The sequence below is a fragment of the Pteropus alecto genome, unplaced genomic scaffold (genome assembly GCF_000325575.1).
Source record: "Pteropus alecto unplaced genomic scaffold, ASM32557v1 scaffold25, whole genome shotgun sequence".
Lineage (NCBI taxonomy): Eukaryota > Metazoa > Chordata > Mammalia > Chiroptera > Pteropodidae > Pteropus > Pteropus alecto.
This window is the reverse complement of record NW_006441955.1, coordinates 5,357,154-5,378,610: the sequence shown is the minus strand read 5'-3', so window position 1 is coordinate 5,378,610 and position 21,457 is coordinate 5,357,154. Positions and strand designations below refer to the sequence as shown.

The window sequence follows — 21,457 nt, the reverse complement described above, 5'->3', positions numbered from 1 at the left end:
TTGGGATATTTTTCTTATATAGAATAAAAAGGCTGAACTTTCGAGCACAGAAATTTTCTTTCTTATCTCATAGTACACAATAGACACTGGTTCAGGGTCATACAATAAAAATGAAAATTCTATCTGCACTATCCCATGCTTTAACTGACTAAGGCGGGCCAATCATTGACTATTACTCAAAAAACTAGCATGTTTACCTATAAAGTAAAAATCAACCATGAAATTTAAATCTCATAAAACAGTATGGAATGAGAGATGATGATGTACTAAGAATAAAATCTGACTATATAAACCTATTACTGAGAATAAAATTTGTAAAAAATAAATAAATAAATTGGCAATTAAAAAAAGAAAATAAATAAAAAATAAAAATATAGATGTCTAACCAATGCAAATAGAATAAAAAGTAAAGTCAAGTAAAATAAAATAAAATAAATAAAATTTGTACTAAGAATAAAATTTGACTAAACCTATTACCAAAAGAAAGCTTTAAGTCTCATTAGCATAATCAGAACTAATGCATCTCAATTTATAGTCCATGATTAAAGAAGACATGATTTATTTTTTCTATTTCAATCTCTGGTTTTGGAGCATTCTAGTACTTCCCATATGATGTCCTGTATATAAATACTTTCTCTACAACTAAATTCTACACAGACTATTTCTTCAACTTAATGCAAAAACCATTTTATATCTAATATATCCTGGCATCCTCCACAGCTCCTTAATAAATATCTATTGTTTCTCATCACACATATAATGACCAATAAGCCTTAAAGTTTTTTTTAACATACCATATTTTTCCATGTGCTCTCTTCCGGCAGTCCCAAATAACTGAGGAACAATTGCTTGGGGAAACAACTCACATTTATTGCTCAGGACTTCGATATGTTTATCCATTGGATTGGTCCTATGTAAGAACTAAGAGAAAGGAAAGAACAAAATTTAATAAGCACTTGATATGATAGTGTCTCTTTCAAGTATTACAATGTAACTTACACATTTGCTTATTCTAAGCGCAATGTACACCAAAAATAAACCATGTGAATAAAATCAGTCAGAAATGTTTTGCACAAAACATAGCAAGGAAAATAATCAAATGACCAAAGAGGTATAATTCTTTCAAGAAATATTTATCAAAAATCTTGTGTGTACCAAAGACTACTGAAGGTAAATAAAAAGGATAAAGTCCCTGCTCATCTGGCATTTACATTTGAGGGAGAGAAGAGGTTGGAGTGATAAGGACAAAATTAAATAAAAATGTAAATTATAATGCTATAAATAATAAATCCGAGACTCACTGAGAGATCAAATAAATAAAATCAGAAATGAAAAGTTATATAATAAAGGCCATAAATGACAAATCCACAGCTAATACACTCAATGGTAAAAGGCTAATAGCTTTCTTCTAAGATCAGGAACAAGACAAAGATCTTAAGATGCTACTATGAACAACTTATACATTAACCTAGAAGAAATGGATAAATTAATAGAAACATACAATCTTCCAAGACTAAACCATGAAGAAATAGTAAAAATGAATAGAGCAATTACTAGTAAAGAGATTGAATCAGTGATAATTAATAAAAAAATTTTTAAAAACCTTTCAGCAAACAAAAGTCCAGAACCAGATGGCTTCACAGGTGAATTCTACCAAACATTCAAAGATTTAATACCTATCCTTCTCAAACTCTTCCAAAAAACTGAAGAACAGAAGATGCTTCCAAACTCATTGTACAAGGCCAGTATTACCCTGATACCAACACAGAAGAAGAGTACAGGCCGATATCCCTGATGAACACAGATGCAAAAATCCTCAACAAAATACTAGCAAACCGAATTTGACAATATATTAAAAGGATCATACTCCATGTTCAAGTGGGATTTATCACAGGGAAGCAAATATCTTTTAACATCCAAAAATCAATCAATGCGATATACCACATTAACAAAATGAAGAATAAAATATGATCATCCCTATGTACGCAAAAAAGCATTTGACAAAATTTAATGTCTATTTATGATAAAAAAAAAAAAAACCTCTCAACAAAGTGAGTAGAGAGGGGCCATATCTCAACATAATAAAGGCCATATGTGACAAATCCACAGCTAATATACTCAATGGTAAAAAGCTAAAGGCTTTCCTTGAAGATCAGAAACAAGACAAGAAGGCCCACTCCGCCACTTTTATTGAACACAGTATTGCAAGTTCTAGCCACAGCAATCAAACAAGCAAAAGAAATAAAAATTATCCATATTGGAAAGAGGTAAAACTGTCATTATCTGAAAATGACACGATAGTATACATAGAAAAACCTAAAGACTCCACATACACACAAACATACACAAAAGTGAACTAATAAAGGAATTAAGTAAAGTTGCAAGATATAAAAATCAATATACAAAAAAAAACTGTGGCATTTCTATACACAAATAACAAAATATTAGAAAGAGAAATTAAGAAAATAATCCCAATGACAATTGCATCAAAAGGAATAAAATGCCTAGGAATACGTTTAGTCAAGGAATACAGAAAACTATAAGACGCTACTGAAAGAAACTGAAGAAGTCACAAATAAATGGAAAGACATTCCATGTTCATGGACTGGAAGGATCAATATGGTTAAAATGTCCATACTACACAAAGCAATCTACAGATTCAATGCAATCTGTTTAAAATCACAATGATGTTTTTCACAGAACTATAACAAATAATTCTAAACTTTGTATGAAACCACAAAAGACCTTGAATAGCCAAAACAATCTTGAGAAAGAAGAATAAGGCTGGAGGTATCGTGGTGCCTGGTCAAACTATACTACAAAGCTATAGTAATCAAAACAGTATGGTAATGGCATAAAAATAGACACATATATCAATGGAACAGAATTGAGAGCCCAGAAATAAACCTGCACATCTATGAACAACTAATTTATAACAAAAGAACCAAGAACTACAATGGGGAAAGCACAATCTTCACTAATGGCGCTGGGAAAACTGGACAGATACATGCAAAAGAACAAAACTAGACCACTATCTTACACCAAAAAAATTAACTCAAAATGGATTAATCACTTTAATGTAAAACTTGAAATCATAAAATTCCTAGAAGAAAACACAGGCAATAAGTTCCTTCACATCAATCCTAGGAATGTTTTTTTTGGATGTGACTCCAAAGTCAAGGAAACAAAAGCAAAAATAAATAAATGGGACTACATCAAACTAAAAAGCTTCTGCACAGTGGAGGAAACCATCGACAAAACAAAAAAGCAACCTACTGATATATCCAATAAGGGCTTAAAATCCAAAATACATAAAGAACTTACACAACTTGACAACATAAAAGCAATCAGATTAAAAAATGAGCAGAGAGTCTATGGCCATGCCACCCTGAACAAGCTCAATCCCATCTGATCTCAGAAACTAAGCAAGGTCGGGCCTGGTTAGTACTTGGATGGGAGACCACCTAGGAAAACCAGATGCTGTAGGTGTAAAAAATAAAAAAATAAAGTAAAAATAAAATAAAAAATGGGCAGAAGATCTGAACAGGTATTTTTCCAAAAAAGACATACAGATAGACAATAAGCTCATAAAAAGATGTTCACTAATTATCAGGGAAACGCAAATCAAAACCACAGTGAGACATCACTTCATATCTGTTAGAATGGCTAAGAAATAGTAAGTGTTGGAGAGAATGTGGAGACAAGGGAATCCTTACACACTGCTGATGGGAATGTAAACTAGGGCTGCCGCTATGGAAAACTGTATGAAGATTCCTCAAAAAATTAAAAACAGAACTACCATATGATCCAGCTATTCTACTTCTGGGTATTTATCTGAAGAATATGAAAACACTAATTTGAAAAGATATATGAACCCCTTTGTTAATTAAAACATTGTTTACAATAGCCAAGATATGAAAACAACCTTAGTGCTCAATGAGGAATGAAGAAGATGTGTGTGTGTGTGTGTGTGTGTGTGTGTATGTACATATACATACACATATAAAATTCAGCTATAAAAAAGAAGGGAATCTTGTGATTTGCAACAACATGGATGAACCTTGAGGGTATCATGCCAAGTGAAATAAGTCAAATGGAAAAGACAAATACCTGATTTCACCTACATGTGAAATCTAAAAAACAAAACAAATGAACAAAAGGAATATAAAAACAAGCTATAAATAGACGAAGAAAACAGACTGGTGGTTAGGGGAAGGGGATTGGGGGAGTGCAAAAGGGGTGAAGGGGATCAATTGTATGCTGATGGATGGTAACTAGACTTACCATAGTGTATACAAATATCAAAATATAATGTTGTACACCTGAAATATATATAATCTTGTATACCAATTTTACCCCAATAGGGAAAAAAACAATCTGAATACAAATTCAAATAAAAACTGAAGGTGATGAGTGCTATTTTATAGACAATAGTCGAGGTCTCATCGATAAAATAATACTTTAGCAGAAATGTGAAAGAGTAAGTCATTTGGATAACCTTAGGAGAGGAGCATCCTAGGCAAAGGGAAAAGTAAGAACAAAGATCCAAAGGCAGGAGCATGCTTGGGTGTTTGGGAAAAGGTGAATTAGGATTAGGATAAAGTGATTCTCAGAGAGTATAACCACCTCTGATTCCACAGTTCCAGAACAGAAGAACACAGTTCCCACTGCAAATGTTCTACAAAGGAAAAGCTGTTTCTTGTCAGTTTACCTACTACACTATGGATTCCTTAAGGGAAGGAATTCTTTCATATACTTTAGTATGTATACCCAATGCCCAACATATAATAAACATTCCTGCCACATAATAAACATTCCATAATTGTTGAATGAATAAATGAAGTTTTTTTTTTTTTTTGGTCCACAAAGGGGTTCCAGAGGGAATACTGCTCAGCCATTTTCTTTAATTAAGAAAAAAGTATGCTTAAAGGAAGCATAATTCCTTTAATTATTTAGTTAATTATTTAGTTAGATATGATAAACAGCTTGGCAATCCAAAGAATAAAGACAAATGAGCTGATAAATGGGTCTTGTGAAATATCTAAACACAGAACTCTTAAAAATAAGTATATATAATTATGTGTTTGGATGGTCATAGGTGGGAATTTATTCTGTCAAAAGAAATTTTTTAAAACATAAAAAACATATAGAAATGTTAAAATGTAAGTTAAAAAGGAATGATATTGAAAGCAATATGCTACTTCTGCTTCTAGCTATGATGGATTACAGAAACCAGATTTACCCTTCTATCTTAAACAACTTAAAATCTGAACAAAATATATATTGTTTTCTGATAATGGACAACATAAAGCTTAGTACAGTGATCTCTGAGAGAAGGGAAATAAATAAAGGAAGCATTATGATTGTCCCTAGATTACTACCTGGAAAGAGTAGGGAGGAGTAACACAGAGTCCACCAGTCTCCCTAAGTTGAAGAAACAGAATTCAGAGTTCAGAGAGACCAAGGAATCTATAATTCATGGAAAAGAGTACTAGAGGGAAAGGGGAAGGGAAGGAAGGAAAGGGGAGAGGAAAGAGGAGGGAAGAGGAGGAGGGAAGAGGAGAGAAGAGAGGAGAGATGTCTCTCTCTGAAGATCTGAAGAGGGTTCCACTTGAGTCTCCAGTAAGTCTGATCAATGCATGAGTAAGAGAAAACTACTGAGATCAGAGAAAAAGAATCCCTAGAAAGAAATAGACAGAACAATTCCCAATTCTTCCACAGGGTTGGAAATAGTTCTTATTCCTAAAAACCACAATGAGAAGGTCTCCTAAAACATGAGGCATCAGCAGAATCCTGAAAATACTGCCTGAGTAGCAAAGCCAGTTTAGTCTTAAAATAAAGGCTATTCTGATTCTACCTAACATGCCTTAAAAGCAAATCTCAAAAAGATCAATCCATTTCTGAAAAAATAAAGAAGTAAAACGTCCAGCATTCAATCACTAATTACAAGGCATGAAATGTGACTGAAAAATACAACATATAAAGAGTGAATTAATCAATCGATCAATAGAAAGAGATCTAGAAATTATGCAAATGATAACATTAGTAGGTAAGAACATTAAGATAGTTACTATAAATATACTCCATTTGTTCAAGAGGATATTAGAAAGCGTGGGCATGACATAGGAAAATATGGAAAATATAAAAAAAAAAGAACAACATGAAACTTTTAGATATATAAAATACAATGTTTGAAATGAAAAGTACATAAGTGGAACTGACAGCAGATTAGGTAATGCAGCATAGGTTAATAAACTTGGAGGTATAGCAAAATAAAACATAAAGAGAAAAAAAAACTAAAAAAATAAAGAAAGCACCAATGAATTGTGGAACAACAATTAAGAAGTTTGGTAAATGTACAATTGGAGTCCCAGGAAAAGAAAAGATGGAGGGAGAGAGAACTCAGGGGGGAAAACAAAAACAAAAAAACTCTAAGACATAATGGCTGACATTTTTCCAAATCTGATGAAAACTATAATTCACCTATCCAAGAATTTCAACAAACTCCTACCACAGGAAAAAAAAAAAAAACATGATAAAACTATGCCAAGGTATACCAAAAACTATGCCAAGGTATACCAAAAACATGATAAAACTATGCCAAGGTATAAAAAAAACAATGATAAAGAGAAAATTTTAAAACAACCAAAGAAAAAAATATATTGAATCAACATGGAACCAAAAGACAGTGAACAAATATTCTTAAAGTACCAAAAAAAATTTTTAATTAATAGTAAACTAAAATTCTGTACCCACCAAATATATCTTTCCAAAGATAAAGTAAAGAAAAACTTATTAAAATATACAAAAGTTGAGAGAATTCATCACCAGCAGACCAGCACTAAGTGAAAGCAGAAGAAAAATGATCCTAGAGAGAAATATTAATCAATATAAAAGAATAAAGAGCACTAAAACTGATAACTATGTGGAGAATATATAAGGCTTTTTTCTTACTTTAAAAATATATTTAATATGAGCTACAAAGTGATTTGCAGATGGCTGCCATTTGTGCTTGGCTTGAAGGTGCCGGGGAGAGGCTAAGCTGTGAACCATGGCCAGCTGCTGCAAGTGTAGGACTTGGGGCTGCTTAGCAAGAGGTACAGGGCATGCTGAGGCCAGATGCTGCTTGTTAGAGGTTTGTAAAACTTTGGAAGACTTTAGGAAAGTCTGCAACATGAGCCAGGACAGGCTATTTGTATGAAAAGGCCACTGGAAGAGGCTTGGGTGAGCCCACAAGTTAGGCAAGGCCTCAGGGAACAACCAGGACTGGACAAATAGTGTTAGCTAGGTTGATGGAGACTCAGATATGGTGCATACTTGTGTCTGCACACTAGGTGTGGGGAGTACGTAACAGAGCAACAATGGCTTCCGCCATCACCTCTGGGAGAAAGCTGCCCCTCCAGCCCTTGCCCTGAAGCCGGACAATTCAGTTCTTCCCCATATGTATCTGGCACTTTCCGGCTTTCTGAGCTGCTGCCCCAGAGCTGGAGCTTCATTCTTATGATGATGAAAAAAATTATCAACAAACTACTAGCAAATTGAATGCAACGACGTATAAAAAGGATTACACACTATGACCAGGTGAGATTTATCCCTTCCTCTTTACCTCCCCACTCCTAAAATGTGCTCACCAAAGAAAAGGCCACAGGTTGATGCAAGCCATCTGTAAGTTACAAAGATAACCCTTACCAGGAATCAAATAGCTTGGACTTCCCAGCCTCCAGAACCATGAGAAATAAATTTCTGGTGTTCAAGCCACACGGTCTATGGTATTTTGTTATGATAACTCGAGCAGTCTAAAATACTCATATATTGTTGGCAGGACTGTAAAATGGTGTGGCCATTTGGAAAAGTTTGGCAGTTCAAATGTTAAACAAAGAGTTATCATTTGACCCATCAATTCCGCTCCTAGGTATATACCCAAGAAAACTGAACACATATCTCCACACAAATCTTGTACACAAATGTTCATGGCAGTATTACTCACAAAAGAAGCAGAAGCAACTTAAGGGTCCATCAACTGATGAATGCATAAACAAAACATGATATAATCATACAATGGGATATTTTTTGGCAATAAAAAAGAACGTTGTAGTGATATATGCTATAACATAAAAGAACCTTGAAAACTTTTCAAGTAAAAGAAGCCAGACACAAAAGACCACATATGGTATGATAACATTTATGTGAAATATCCAGAATAGACAATCCATAAGTTAGAAAGTAGATTAGGGGGTAGGCAGGAAAAGTGAAAGAATACTAATATGTTTAGAGTATCTTTTTAAGATGTTGAAAAGTCTCAAATTAGATTGTAGTCATAGTTGCACAACTCAGTGAATATACTAAAACCCACTGAACTTTATACTCTAAATGCATGAATTTTAAGGTGTGTAAAAGCAACTGGTTGGAATTGCCAACATCAGGAACCACAGATCCATGTCACCTCATAAGAACAGCACCTCTTAAGTCCCTTTCTTGGGTACATTCAGGTCTGTACAGAAAAAAATAATGTGCAAACCATATACATAATTATAGATTTTCAAGAAGCCACATTAAAAAACAGGTAGAATTTGAAAATATTTAACCCAATATATCCAAAATATTATGATTTCAACATAAAGAAATATAAAAACTTGAGACAGTTTGCATTCTTTTTCATACTAAATTTTCAAAATCCAATGTGTACATTATGCTCACAACACATTTCAACTTGGATGCTAATTTTCATCAGAAATATTTTATCTATATGTATATTTTATAAAATTTGCAGTTGTAAAAGTAAATTCACATCCCCAAATTATTACAAATATACTTAAAAGTTTTCCAGTAACTGAACTGAGCATTAGTTTAACTTTAATTAAAATAAATAAAATTTAAAATTCAGTTCCTAAATTTTACTAACCACATTTTAAGAGCTTAATAGCCATGTGTGTCTAGGCCTCTCCCATATATATTTGTTTGTTGTGAAGAGCATTCCCAGTGGAACAAGTATTCTTCTTAGTTCAAAGCAATAATTTCTTCTTTATATAAGAAAGATTTATTACTTTTGTTTGCAGCATACCCATAAAAAAAGAAAAGACATATGATCTAAAGGGAAATAAATACACAAGACTAATCAGAACCAAAGCTTAACAGCAAAGCAAGTGGGAAGTTAAGGACTCTGCTATAGAGACCCATCTAGGGGCCATAACCAGAAACAGCAAGTTATTTGGTAATATTCAAGTAGATTGTTCAATCGCCTGATTTTTAAATTTAGAATCAGAAATCTAAAATCTTATTTAACAAATTCAGTTACAAATTGTATAAGTTAAGAAATGAATAAGGAAAGAAGAGAAGAAAAAGAACAACAAAAAAAAGAGAAATGCAGATGCAGATAGGAGTAGGGGAGGGTGAATAAATGCCCCCCAAAAGAAGTCATGTCAGAGAGAGATAAAAAGGAAGAAAAGACAAAGCATAAAAAAACAGGGAGAGAAGAAACTCATGAAAGAGAAGGGAGAAAATAATAGGTTCTTCAAGTATAGCAAAAAGTTTGTATTTGGATTAAAAGATCTAGTTTTGGTTATATCACTAACTACTTACTGGGTCAATGGATAATTCACTCGGGGTTTCATGGATTCACTTTATCTATAAAATATCTTCAGGGACACCTCTAGCTAAAATATTGTCTAAATTCTTCATCTGCTCTAGGTATCTATCCAACAGAAATAATAGCTTGAATAAGTAAAGATATATGTACAAGAATGTTGAGTACAACGCTGTTGACCAAATTGGACATTCTGAAGAGGACTAAATTTTAAGAACCTTTTGGTGTGGACCAAATGACACCACATACATTTTGGACAGGACTAATGTCCACTAATTTTTTCACTCCAACATCTGTTACATCTGTTACTTGGTTCATGATGTTTTCTCCCATACCTAGAAAAATCTCATTTTCCCTATAATTATTCTTATTTTAATTATCTTTATTCATTATATGATAACTTTATATAATTATTATCTCTTAATTATCTTTAACACCTAACCTAATTTCTACCACTTTCTTGAAATGTTCTCTAAGAGAAAAAGAAAATAGCTCTTGTTTATTTGAATACCTATTATATGCCAGACACTCTTACGATTACTAAGAGATATTATTGCATGTATTTAACTTAATTTGGGGAAAATGTTCTTTAATGTTTGAACTGATAAAATTGAATCAAATTGATCTCAGGAGTTAGATATAGTATAATCTTAGATAAATAAGCTAAAAGTTATCTTCAACTCATTTTCTAGCAATGATTATATTTTATATTTAGTGCCTGCTATAGAAAAAATCTGAATTTACCAGAGAGATCAATTCCTAGATATTCATTTAAACAGAAATCAAATATATAATTTAAGAAGCACTCCCCCTAGGGGGGGGGTAAGGGTGGGAAGGAGGAATAATATATATTAGAAATTACCTATCTGTCACCTGGAAGAATGAAAGTAAAAAGTAGGAACCATGATCAAATGATTATTACTAAAATAAGAAATATTTTAAAGATGAATAGGGTTAAACTGAAACACAACTCTTTAAAATCATGTTGATAATCAAATTCAAAAACCCTTAGTCTTTACATTGTCAAAAAATTACTTAAAAGTTACTTCAAATTGCTTTAAAATTTTAAATTGTTTTACAAACAGAATGCAAAATTATTCTAAAGCTGACATGAAACTCAAAATAGATATATAAAACAAATATCTATAACCTTCTGTTCTAGTACTATTCTTTATACAAAGAAGATACTAATATTCACCTCACTATTCTATTTTTGTATTGTTTTTGTTCTGCTTTGTTTTGCAGTTTCACTGTGACAAGTCTATGTATTGGTTTCTTCTTATTTATCCTACTTTAGATTCACTGGGATTTTTCAACCTGTAGATTAATGTCCTTTGCCAGTTTAAGAAAATTAGTAGTCAGTCTACGCCATGCCACCCTGAACATGCCTGATCTCATCTGATCTCGGAAGCTAAGCAGGGTCGGGCCTGGTTAGTACTTGGATGGGAGACCACCTAGGAATACCAAATGCTGTAGACATTAAAAAAAGAAAAGAAAAGAAAAGGAAAGAAAATTAGTAGCCATTATCTCTTCAATTATGTCTGTGCCCTACAAAAACAGCCAGAAAACAATTAACAAAATCGTAATAAGTACATACCTATCAATAATTACTTTAAATGTAAATAGACTAAATTCTCCAATCAAAAGATACAAAGTGGCTATATGGACAAAAAAACAATACTCATCCAAATGCTGCCTATAAAAGATTCACTTCAGACATAAGGACACACACCAACTGAAAGTAAAGAGATGGAAAAAAATATTCCATGTAAATGGAAACCAAAAGAAAGCTGGGGTAACTATAGTTATATCAGACAAATAGACTTTAAAACAAAGACTGTAATAAAAGACAAAGAAGGTCATTATATAATGATAGAGGGGTCACTCCAACAAGAGGATATAACACTTGTAAATATTATGCACCCAACACAGGAGCACCTAAATATATAGAGCAAAAATTAACGGACAAGAGAGAAATAGACAGCAATACAATAGTAGAGGACTTTAATATCCCACTTTCATTAATGGATAGGTCATTCAGACAGAAAATAAAAAGCAATCAAACATCGGTCTTAAACAACATGTTAAATCAGATGACCTTAAGAGACATACACAGAACATTCCATCCAAAAACAACAGAATATACATTCTTCTCAAGTGCACAGGAAACGTTCTCTAGAAAAGACTATGTATTAGGCCACAAAACAAGTCTTAATATATTTAAGAAGACTGAAATCTTATCAAGCAACTTTTCCAACCACAATGGTATAAAACTAGAAATCAATTATAAAAGAAAACTGGAAAATTTACAAACACTGTATGTGGAGATTAATATGCTACTAAACAACTGGGTCAAAAAAATTAAAAGAAAAATCAAAAAATATCTTAAGACAAATGAAAATGGAAACATAACATTACCAAAACTAATGAAATACAGCAAAAGCAGTTGTTTTCCAACCACAATGGTATAAAACTAGAAATCAATTATAAAAGAAAACTGGAAAATTTACAAACACTGTATGTGGAGATTAATATGCTACTAAACAACTGGGTCAAAAAAATTAAAAGAAAAATCAAAAAATATCTTAAGACAAATGAAAATAGAAACATAACATTACCAAAACTAATGGAATACAGCAAAAGCAATTGTAAGAGGGAAGTTCACAGCAGTAAGTGCCTACATTAAGAAATAAGAATGATCTCAAATAAACAACCTAACTTTATACCTCAAGGAACTAGAAAATTAAGAACAAAGCTTAAAGTTAGTAGAAGGAAGGAATTAGCAAAGCTCAGAATGGAAATAAATGAAATAAAGATTGAAAAAAACAGAAAAGATTAATGAAACTAGGAGCTGTTTTTTTGCAAAAGATAAATAAAATATCTAGGCCCTATTTTCCTTCACCATTTTTTCTCCAGTATTTCCAATTAAACATTTATTATACCTTAGGACACTATCCTCCATATATCTTAACTTCTTGCCAATTTTCCATCTTTTTTCTCTCTGTAGTATACTCTAAATAATTACTTTTAATCTAGTCCAGTTTTGTTAATTCTCTTTTTAGTCATGTCTGATATCTGCTATCAAACCTATCTTTCAAATTTTTAATTATTTTATTTTTCTTTTCTATAAATTCTATCAGTGTTTTTTTATTCAGGCCTGTAATACCTCTTTTTGCAGTTTCCTATACCCGTAAGATATTTCCAAGCTTGTCTTTTAATTTCTTTAAACATAGTAAGCATGTTTAAATCTATGTCCAATAAATCCAGTTTCTAAAGTCTTCAAAAATCACTTTTTACTGTGCCTCTTTCTCCTGGTTCTCAATTATGATACCTTGTCTCTTTAATGCTTCATTTTCTTTGACTGCATGTCCTTGCAAAATCTGAAGAGTTCTCAAAGCCTAGAGGAAAGATGCTTTCCTCCAAAAGAAAATTTGCATTTGCTTCTGTTAAGTGCCTAGGTTCCTACCATTCTGGTACCAATTTAGACTCAATTCATCGTTTGAGGTTTCTTTGACCACACAGGTAAAGAGAATTTTGGCAGCAACCTCACATGATGGATAGCCTGTTGTTTATTAATTCTCAGTGAAAAGTTCTTCTAGTTTGTTTGTTTGTTTTCCCTTCTCTTTTTTTCTCCCTTGTTCTCAGTACCAAGGCAATTCTCCTCATAATCACATGAAAGTTGGGGAAATAGGATGTAAGTGAGGGCAGAAGTTTTACTTTGGGTTCACCCTTATCCAAAGAGAACACCATTTATTAAACAGCAACCCAGTTTAATATAGGGAGTGGATATTAAACTTCTCATCTTGGGAGGATGTGAGATTTGACTACTTTCCTCTTCATTATAGGGGGCAATCAAAATTAAAGCTAACATCTTCCTGATCAGCAAAGCCCTTCAACGCAAAAGCACCTTCAAATGCTGATCTTAATTTTCTGGAATTCACCTGCAATTCTTCTCTATTGTTAGCTCTTTGATGCTTTTAGGATATTTTCTTTATATTCTATTCAAATGTTCTGGTTGTCATCAGCAGGAGAACTGGTTCAAATAACTTGGTTTGCCATTACCAGAAAAAAAATTCCCATAAGTTATTCTTTTCAAGTTGTTAGATGGAATTAATGTTTGAATGAATGAATAAATGACTTTCAAATTAAATAGATAAGTCAATCTCAAATTCAATAACCGGACCTCAAGAATCCATGCATACATAAATGATCTCACCTTTCAGCTTTTGGGTTATAACAGCTCATTTAATAACTGTGTCAAATTATGTTTTATGTTGCTTATTAACAGGTGTTATTTATGGAAGTCTGATGGGCAAAGTTTTCTCATAGTGTCATAACAACCCCAAAATAATAGTAAATGAGACTCACCTGCACTGCAAGAGATCCCTTCATCATCACCTCAAACCCAAGAGCCAAGACACAATCTGCCACACCTTGAAAGAAAATGTAATTATCGTGAATATTAAATTTCCGGACACTCAACAAAATACCATTAATAGTTCAATTTAAATAAGCATATCAATTTTGCAAAGCAAAATAAGCCACAGAGACAAAAAGTTGAAAATCACATGGTATCATTTATAGGTGAGATATAAACCTAAAAGCAACAAATGAACAAGACAAACAAACAGAGACTCATGGACATGGACAACAGATTAGTGGTTACCAGAGGGGAGGAGTGAGGGGGGAGAGGGGAGGTAGATGGGGTTAAAGAGGTCAAATATGTGGTGACAGAAAGAAATCTAACTATGGGAGGTAAACACATGGTGTAAATATATATATGCCTTCCTGTTAAAATGTACGGCTGAAACTTATTGGATTTGTTGACCGGTGTCACCATAAAAACAAATTAATTAACTTAAAAAATTAATTAATTAATTGATTAAGCATACCAATTTATATAAAATGGAAAAACAAAAGTATAATCCTATAAATTTTTTAGTTAGTGAAAAATTAGAGAAAATTTCTATATGCTTCTAAAAAGAGGAAAAATCAAGTATTTAATTCTTTGATCCTCAATATTAATAAAACATTTAATTAATGTGGAAAATATATTTCAGTGAAGGACATATATAAATAATTCTTCATTTTAAAACATTAAATAAACTAATTTAATTTAAAAAGGATCCTGATCCATGGATGGACCTAGAGGTTATTATGCTGAGTGAAATAAGTCAGAGAAAGATAAATACCATATGTTTTCACTTATATGTGGAATCCAAGGAACAAACAGAACAAACTAATCAAAAACAGACTCACAAATATAGAAGACAATCTGGGAGCAGTCAGAGGGGAGGGGGATTGAGGGGCTGCGAGAATGGGGTGAAGGGTTAAAGAAGTACAAATTAGTAGTTGATAGATGGTTATGGGGATGGGCAATATGGCATAGGGAATGCAGTTAGCATTAATATATTGGCTAGATGGAAAATCAGAGGAAAAAAAAGAGCAATTAGGTGGATCATTTTATAATCTATATAAATGTCTAACTAATGTACTGTATACTTGAAATTAATAAAATAAAAAGGATCCTAATCAAAATCTCTGGAGGGAGGCGGTACCTAAAAAATGTCATTAAAGTTCAACTGAACAGCAAAACAAAACAGAAGTTACAAATTTTTTCTTTAAAAATAGAAAGAAAAATAACAAGCTGGCAGGGGCAGAGGACACTAGCACTGTGAAATAGTAAGATTTCATTAAGCTCCAACAATTAAAACACTGAGCAGTGGAACTGAATAGAGGGTCTAATTAAAAGATAAAAGACCCCAGACTATTTGAAAATATAAAATATGATATATACTCAAGAGAACTGAAAGTACATAGCCACAAAAAAATTACACGTTTCTAGTAACATTATTCATAACAGCTAAACAAAAAAAAAAAAAAACCCAATGTCCATTAACTGATACAGGGATAAACAAATGTGGTATATCCATACAATGGAACCTTATTTAGCCATAAAAAGTAATGAAGTACTGATAATATGCCACGACATGGATGAACTATGAAAACATAATGCTAAGTGAAAGCCACAAAAGGCAATATACTATATGATTTGTTTATATAATGTTCAGAATAGGTAAATTCATAGACCTAGAAAGTAGATTAGTGGTTACCAGGAGCTGGGGGAAGGGGGAAATGGGGAGTGACTGCTAATGGGTACAGAGCTTCCTTTTTGGTATGATGAAAAATTTCCAAAATTAAACAGTTGTGATGGTTACATAAATCTGTGAATATACTAAAAAACGCTGACTTGTACACTTTAAAGGGGTGAATTTTATGGTATATAAAACACGTCTCAATAAAGTTATTTTTTTTTTAAAGAAATACATTATAAAGCCATCCCTCTGATGATTGTGTGGATAAATGAAGATGAGGGGCACTAACCCCACTATTTAAGTACACTAGACTAATAAGCACTACGCATCACCCTGAATCAGCTGCTGGGCCACAAACAAAGCAGTAGAACCAGTAGAACAGTTATTGTTAACGTTGATTATAGGAATCCCGGTCAGTCCCAAACTGTGGTAGATGGCTCTCTGCCCACAGGTGGAGTCACCTGTATAGGAAAAGAAATTAAAATTTTAATACACGCAGCATGAGAATTATGGAGCTGCAATACACAATACAACATAATACTACATTATGGTTTTTCAGTATTATGCTTTTGCCTAGCATACAACATGGACAGAACAATAAATACACTATTAACATCTTACTCAGAAACAGTTTTAGCATTAAGCCTCACTTCCTCTGCGAATATAAAAAAATTCTCAAAACACAGAATATATGTACACTTTCTTTACACAATACAGAGGTAGGAAAGTAGAGAAATAACCAAGTAATAGCAAACAATTCAATATGGCTAGGGCTACATGATAAAGGAAGCAGTTATTTCATTTACACTATTAGATATAAATCTTTAAAACTGTACCAACTAATGAAAATGCCATGATTTTTTCTTCATATAAAGGTTCCACAACTTCAAAACATTTAAAAGATCCTGAGTGCCAGAGCATTTGAGAAAAATAGTGATCCAAGATGAATACACATCTGACTCCCTTTCATAAGTAACATGGCCATCAAAACAGACACACTGGAGCACTACGATGGGAATACCTGAAGGTACAGACTCTCCAGGAATTTTCAGGAAAAAAAGCAAGGTTCAGGACCTACTTTTCAATAACTATACTGCATCTCTTTGAACTAGTAAATTTCCCCTCATGGATTCTCTTGATATCTTGAAATCTCAAGGAAATAATCACAGAGATGCACAAAGATTCATCTACAGTAATACTAGAGACTTTCATAATAACTAGAAATTAGAAATAATTTTAAATGTCCACCAACAGGATATTATTAGTACTAAATAAACTTCAGTAAATCCTCAAGACTAGAATATCATGAAATCATTAAAAATGCTATGAAAAGACTGAGGACATTCTAAATGTTGTTGTAAGAGATGCCTGCGGTACAGAATGTTCCTAGCAGAATGTATGGTGCTTGGAGCAACAAGGACATCAGAAGTAGATGTGGACCTGCACACAAGGACACATTGCAGGGAGGGCACACAGGCCTGACCTGATTCCAGACTTCTTGTTCTAGGGACTAGAAAAGGATACTTTAGAGGATAAGAAAAAGATACTTGAAAAGAAATAGCTGAGAACACGGTGGTGGCTTTGAGGCTGAATCTGGGAGTTGGCTGTAGCTTGTATTTACTAACCTGAGAGTAACTATTAATAAATTACAAAGCCAGCAGGGAAACTTAATAAAAAGCCACGGAGACAGGGGTGGGGGATGCTACCATTGCCAATCCTCCTCTCCCTTATCCATGCAAGTTAAACATTTCCAGACTCGACTCTTCTTCCAAACCGTCACCGCAACAAAATGTCCATTAAAAGAAAGCAGATTAAATAAATTATATTTATTCTATGGAACATTATGCTATTATAAAAAAAAAAAGAACAAGGAAGCTCTTTATGATACAATTTGGAAAAGTTACCAAGAACTACTAAGCCAAAAAAAAAGTGTATGTATTATGCTCCCACATGTGTAATGAATGAAAAGTGGAAAGGGGAACTTACATACTCACACCTACTTGTTTGTATATACATAAATTACCTCTGGAAAGATACAGTAGAAATTAGTGAAATTAGTTGTCTAAGGGAAGGGAACCATGAGACAGGGAGACAGGAATAACAGTGAGACTTTCCATTACATAACCATCCACCTTTTGTACTTTGCTACCATGATAATATTTAACCTAGAAAAAATACTTAATCCAGAAAAATAAATTTAACTGCAAAATGTTAATGGTATAAAGACTTAATGACATGGGAAATACTAAATATAGTAAAATTACAAAAGCAGGTTACCAAAAAGTATGTATGCGAGGACCTTACTTTCTTTAAGAGAAAACTGTGTGTAGGTATATTCACATGCATGCATACTATACTCACTGAAGGATATATACCAAAAGTTAATCTAGTAAAAATTTCTAGATAATGGAATGAAAGGTGACTTATTTTTACTTGTCCTTTTCTGTTTCCTTTTTTTCTTTTTACAATCATTATATACCATTTTTAATCAGAAAAACGTTTCATGAAAAAATTTTATTAAATACAAAAAATAAATGCAAATTTTAAGACAAGAAACAAAAATTTATCTTCTGAACAGTAATTAATTACTTTTATATGGCAGAACTGTGAGTAATTTTTTTTAAGGTAAAAAAATATTTGTTAAATTTATCTCCTGTTTTGACAACACAATAATGGCAAAAAATACATGTTAAACTAGGCTGACACATAGGGAAATCTAGGAATGATGGGTAAAACTCTGAATTCTGAGTTTTGAAAGTTGAAATTCACAAATGTCCCTGCATTGCTGCATTGTTTATGTAGCTGCTGCTAGATTTAGGTGAATAATTTTTAGAATAGTTTACCACGTACCATAAACATAGCCAACACATGCCTGTTCCACTTTCGAATAAGGGATCTGTGCATCAGCTAAAGCCTTCTCACCTATAAAAAAAAAAGGAGGGGGTCTTATTAACTTGTGCTTTAAGTATTCATTTTAGATGAGTAAAAATTGTTTAGAGTTTTCCCAGAGTAAATCTACCTTCATACAGTTTATGTTCAATTCAAATGACAAATCTTTCCTCAAACCATCTCAAGTCTCTCCTTTCAGAAGTAATCATTTCTTCCTCTAAGCTACTATACCACTTTTTCATATCCCCTTTTTGATACTCAACATTTTCTGTCCTAACTATATACCTAACTATAAATATATTGAACCCCAAGAATCTTAAAGCTCCTTAATGGCAAGGTTCTTGTCTTATCCATCTCCATGGCTCCAATGTACATCTACTGGGCAAAACTACACAGAATGTCAATATTGGGTGGGAAAGGGGGCAGGAGGGTGGGAGCACTTTTGTGGTCATCTTAGAACACAAAGATCAAGAGATGATGGAACAAGAAATGGACCTTTATGAATGCTATCCAAAGTTGCAGAAATGACCGATGGAGGAACTGAGAAAAATTATAAAAATAAACTGGGAAGAAGAGAGTAGAGGCTGGAGAGAAGGTATGAGCTAAATCTTCATCCACCACAGTGAGAAGCAAATAGATATCTGAAATTGGTAAACCAAAACCTGGAATAAGCGTAGAAGAATGAACATTTAGAGATATGAAGATAACCACTAGAAGAACTAAAGCCAAAATAGTTAAAAGAAAATGCCCCCTGGGGAAGAAGCCTGAAAATTATAAGGCAATCTGTGCTTTAAAAAAAAAACAAAACATATGAATATATTACTTTGAATTTTTTTTAAGTAAGAAGATATATAATTAATCATGGAACTGGTTTGTCAGAGCAGTTATCTTTTTCTGCTTAGCATATGAGCAAAAATATTTTATTTGTGATAATGCTGGTGAGAGTATGTTAAGAAGAGCATTCTCATATACTGCTAGTGAGACTCTAATAATGTAAACAGTCTGAAAAATAATTTGCCAAGGGCCTTTAAAATGTCATACTCATTGTTCCAATGAGTCGACTTCCAAACTGTCCTCTTCAGAAGTAGAGATGAGAACAAATATTTATTTAGCAAGATGTTAACCATAATTCTTCTAAAATATCAAAAAGTTGTGAACCTAAACGTCCAACAAAAATTATAGCATAGATAGATAATGAAATATGAAAAAATTTAGTTTTTTCAAACAATTTTAAGCAAAAAGAAAAAGGTTCATGATTAAGTAAGTTTAAATATTCAAGATACAAAATTACTTATAGAACATGATCCCACATAGCCACAGGTAAAAATGCTAAAATAGAATACACCAAGATGTTATTAATGATAAGCACAGGTCACAAAATTTTGTTTTCATTGTTATATAATTCTGTGTTCCAATAAAACATATGCACTGCTCTTATAATCAGTGGGAAAAATGAGTTACAAAAAAGGTGTAAGGTTTAGCCTGTGCTCTGTACTTCCTCTAATTGCCAATATGTTGTTCCTAGCATGGTCTACTCACCATCTGTGTAAACTTGTTCTCATTTTCCTTACTAGATGGTAAGAGCTTTGAAATCTGTATACCACCCTACTGTAAATCCTTCCCAGTGCCCAAGATGCACTCACTAATATCTGAACATTTTCTCCTAACATCCGGTTTCTTGCATACACTTTCAGATTCAAATAATTGTTAAATAAAAATGTTTTAAAGAAATGAGAAGACAAAGGAAGCACAAAAGTTTCTGAAACAGTTTCAAAGGGTTACACGGTACTGCTAGACCACTCAAGTCAGTGTTATTTGTACTTAGGTGCAAAGGGATTCCTAACCTTTCTCTGAGGTAAAGGAGGTAAAGGAGGTAAAGGAGGATGGAGGGATGTATAAAGAGCAGAATAATGGAACTGGCAGGACAAAATTCTGCTGGTTGTGCTCCCCTCCATTCTATGAATTTAGAAAATGATGGGAAAGAAAATAGTAGCAGAACCCCTTCCCAAAACCAGTCTGGAGAGTTACAGGGTAAGACTTCTGGATTACTGTTCCAAGAAACCAATCCCCTTGCCTCGTCCACGGTCTACAAATAAGTCCAGAGAGAGCAGAAAGTGAAATCATTTATAGAATCCTAGGAGTTTTTTCCCCCAAGTTGTGCTTGAATATACATTCAACTAAATGTGACTATTGCAGTCTGAGGGTGCACACATCTCACTTAAGACCATGTCAGATATGTGAGTGGAGTCTTTCGCACTTCTCATTTTCCTACATACTTAGAACCAACGGGTATTTTTCAGAGCAAAGCTAAGTTTTAAGAGTTTATTCTATATAAAATTTTCTTTATTAAATGTTTATTTTCCTAATTATGCTTGCAAAAGAAGAGAATTTTAAGCAGTAAGCAGAGTCAATCAAGCTGAATTTCTTGTTACTAGTCAATCCCCACAGTTAGTTTCAAACTTTGTAACTAGGCCTCAACATTATCGTTTTATTATCAAACTATTATATTCAAAATTTTAACTAAATAAAAGAAACGGAACAAAAATATATAGAAAGAACTATTTAAAACCTCTCCCACTTCAATGGAAGGCAGAAGCTGTTTGGAGCCATCAGTCAAGAGAATGTTTAACAACACAAAAGATAAACATTAAGTGAACAGTGTCTACCCAGAGAATCAATATCGATTAATGAAACCCCATGAACCTTCCTTTTGGGGAGCAGAGATGATCTGATTCCATGTATAGTACTATCTAAATACTGAGTTAATAAATAATAGAGTTGAAACAAAATCCAAATACACAGGCACTAGGTACGAGGTACTGGTGGAAACAAGGTGGAGTGTCTAGTGAATAACCACAGTGATGGTTTTTGGGCTGCCTGGCAACAAGCT

The 21,457-nt window shown here is 33.0% G+C and overlaps 1 protein-coding gene and 2 pseudogenes across 3 annotated transcripts in view; 2 read left to right on the top strand and 1 right to left on the bottom strand.

Annotated features, from left to right (window-relative positions):
- Positions 1-21,457, bottom strand: part of SCP2 (sterol carrier protein 2) — a 116,874-nt gene that overhangs the window by 75,452 nt on the left and 19,965 nt on the right. For all 3 annotated transcript variants that reach the window (XM_025051902.1, XM_025051903.1, XM_006919207.3), the window contains exons 3-6: positions 18,529-18,600; positions 16,011-16,139; positions 13,952-14,016; positions 795-921 (exon numbers count right to left, since the gene is read on the bottom strand). In XM_025051902.1, coding sequence (XP_024907670.1) covers positions 795-921; positions 13,952-14,016; positions 16,011-16,139; positions 18,529-18,600 — 393 coding nt within the window. The remainder of the gene's footprint in view (positions 1-794; positions 922-13,951; positions 14,017-16,010; positions 16,140-18,528; positions 18,601-21,457) is intronic.
- On the top strand, positions 3,371-3,489 carry LOC112485928 (annotated as a pseudogene).
- LOC112485847 lies at positions 10,945-11,062 on the top strand (annotated as a pseudogene).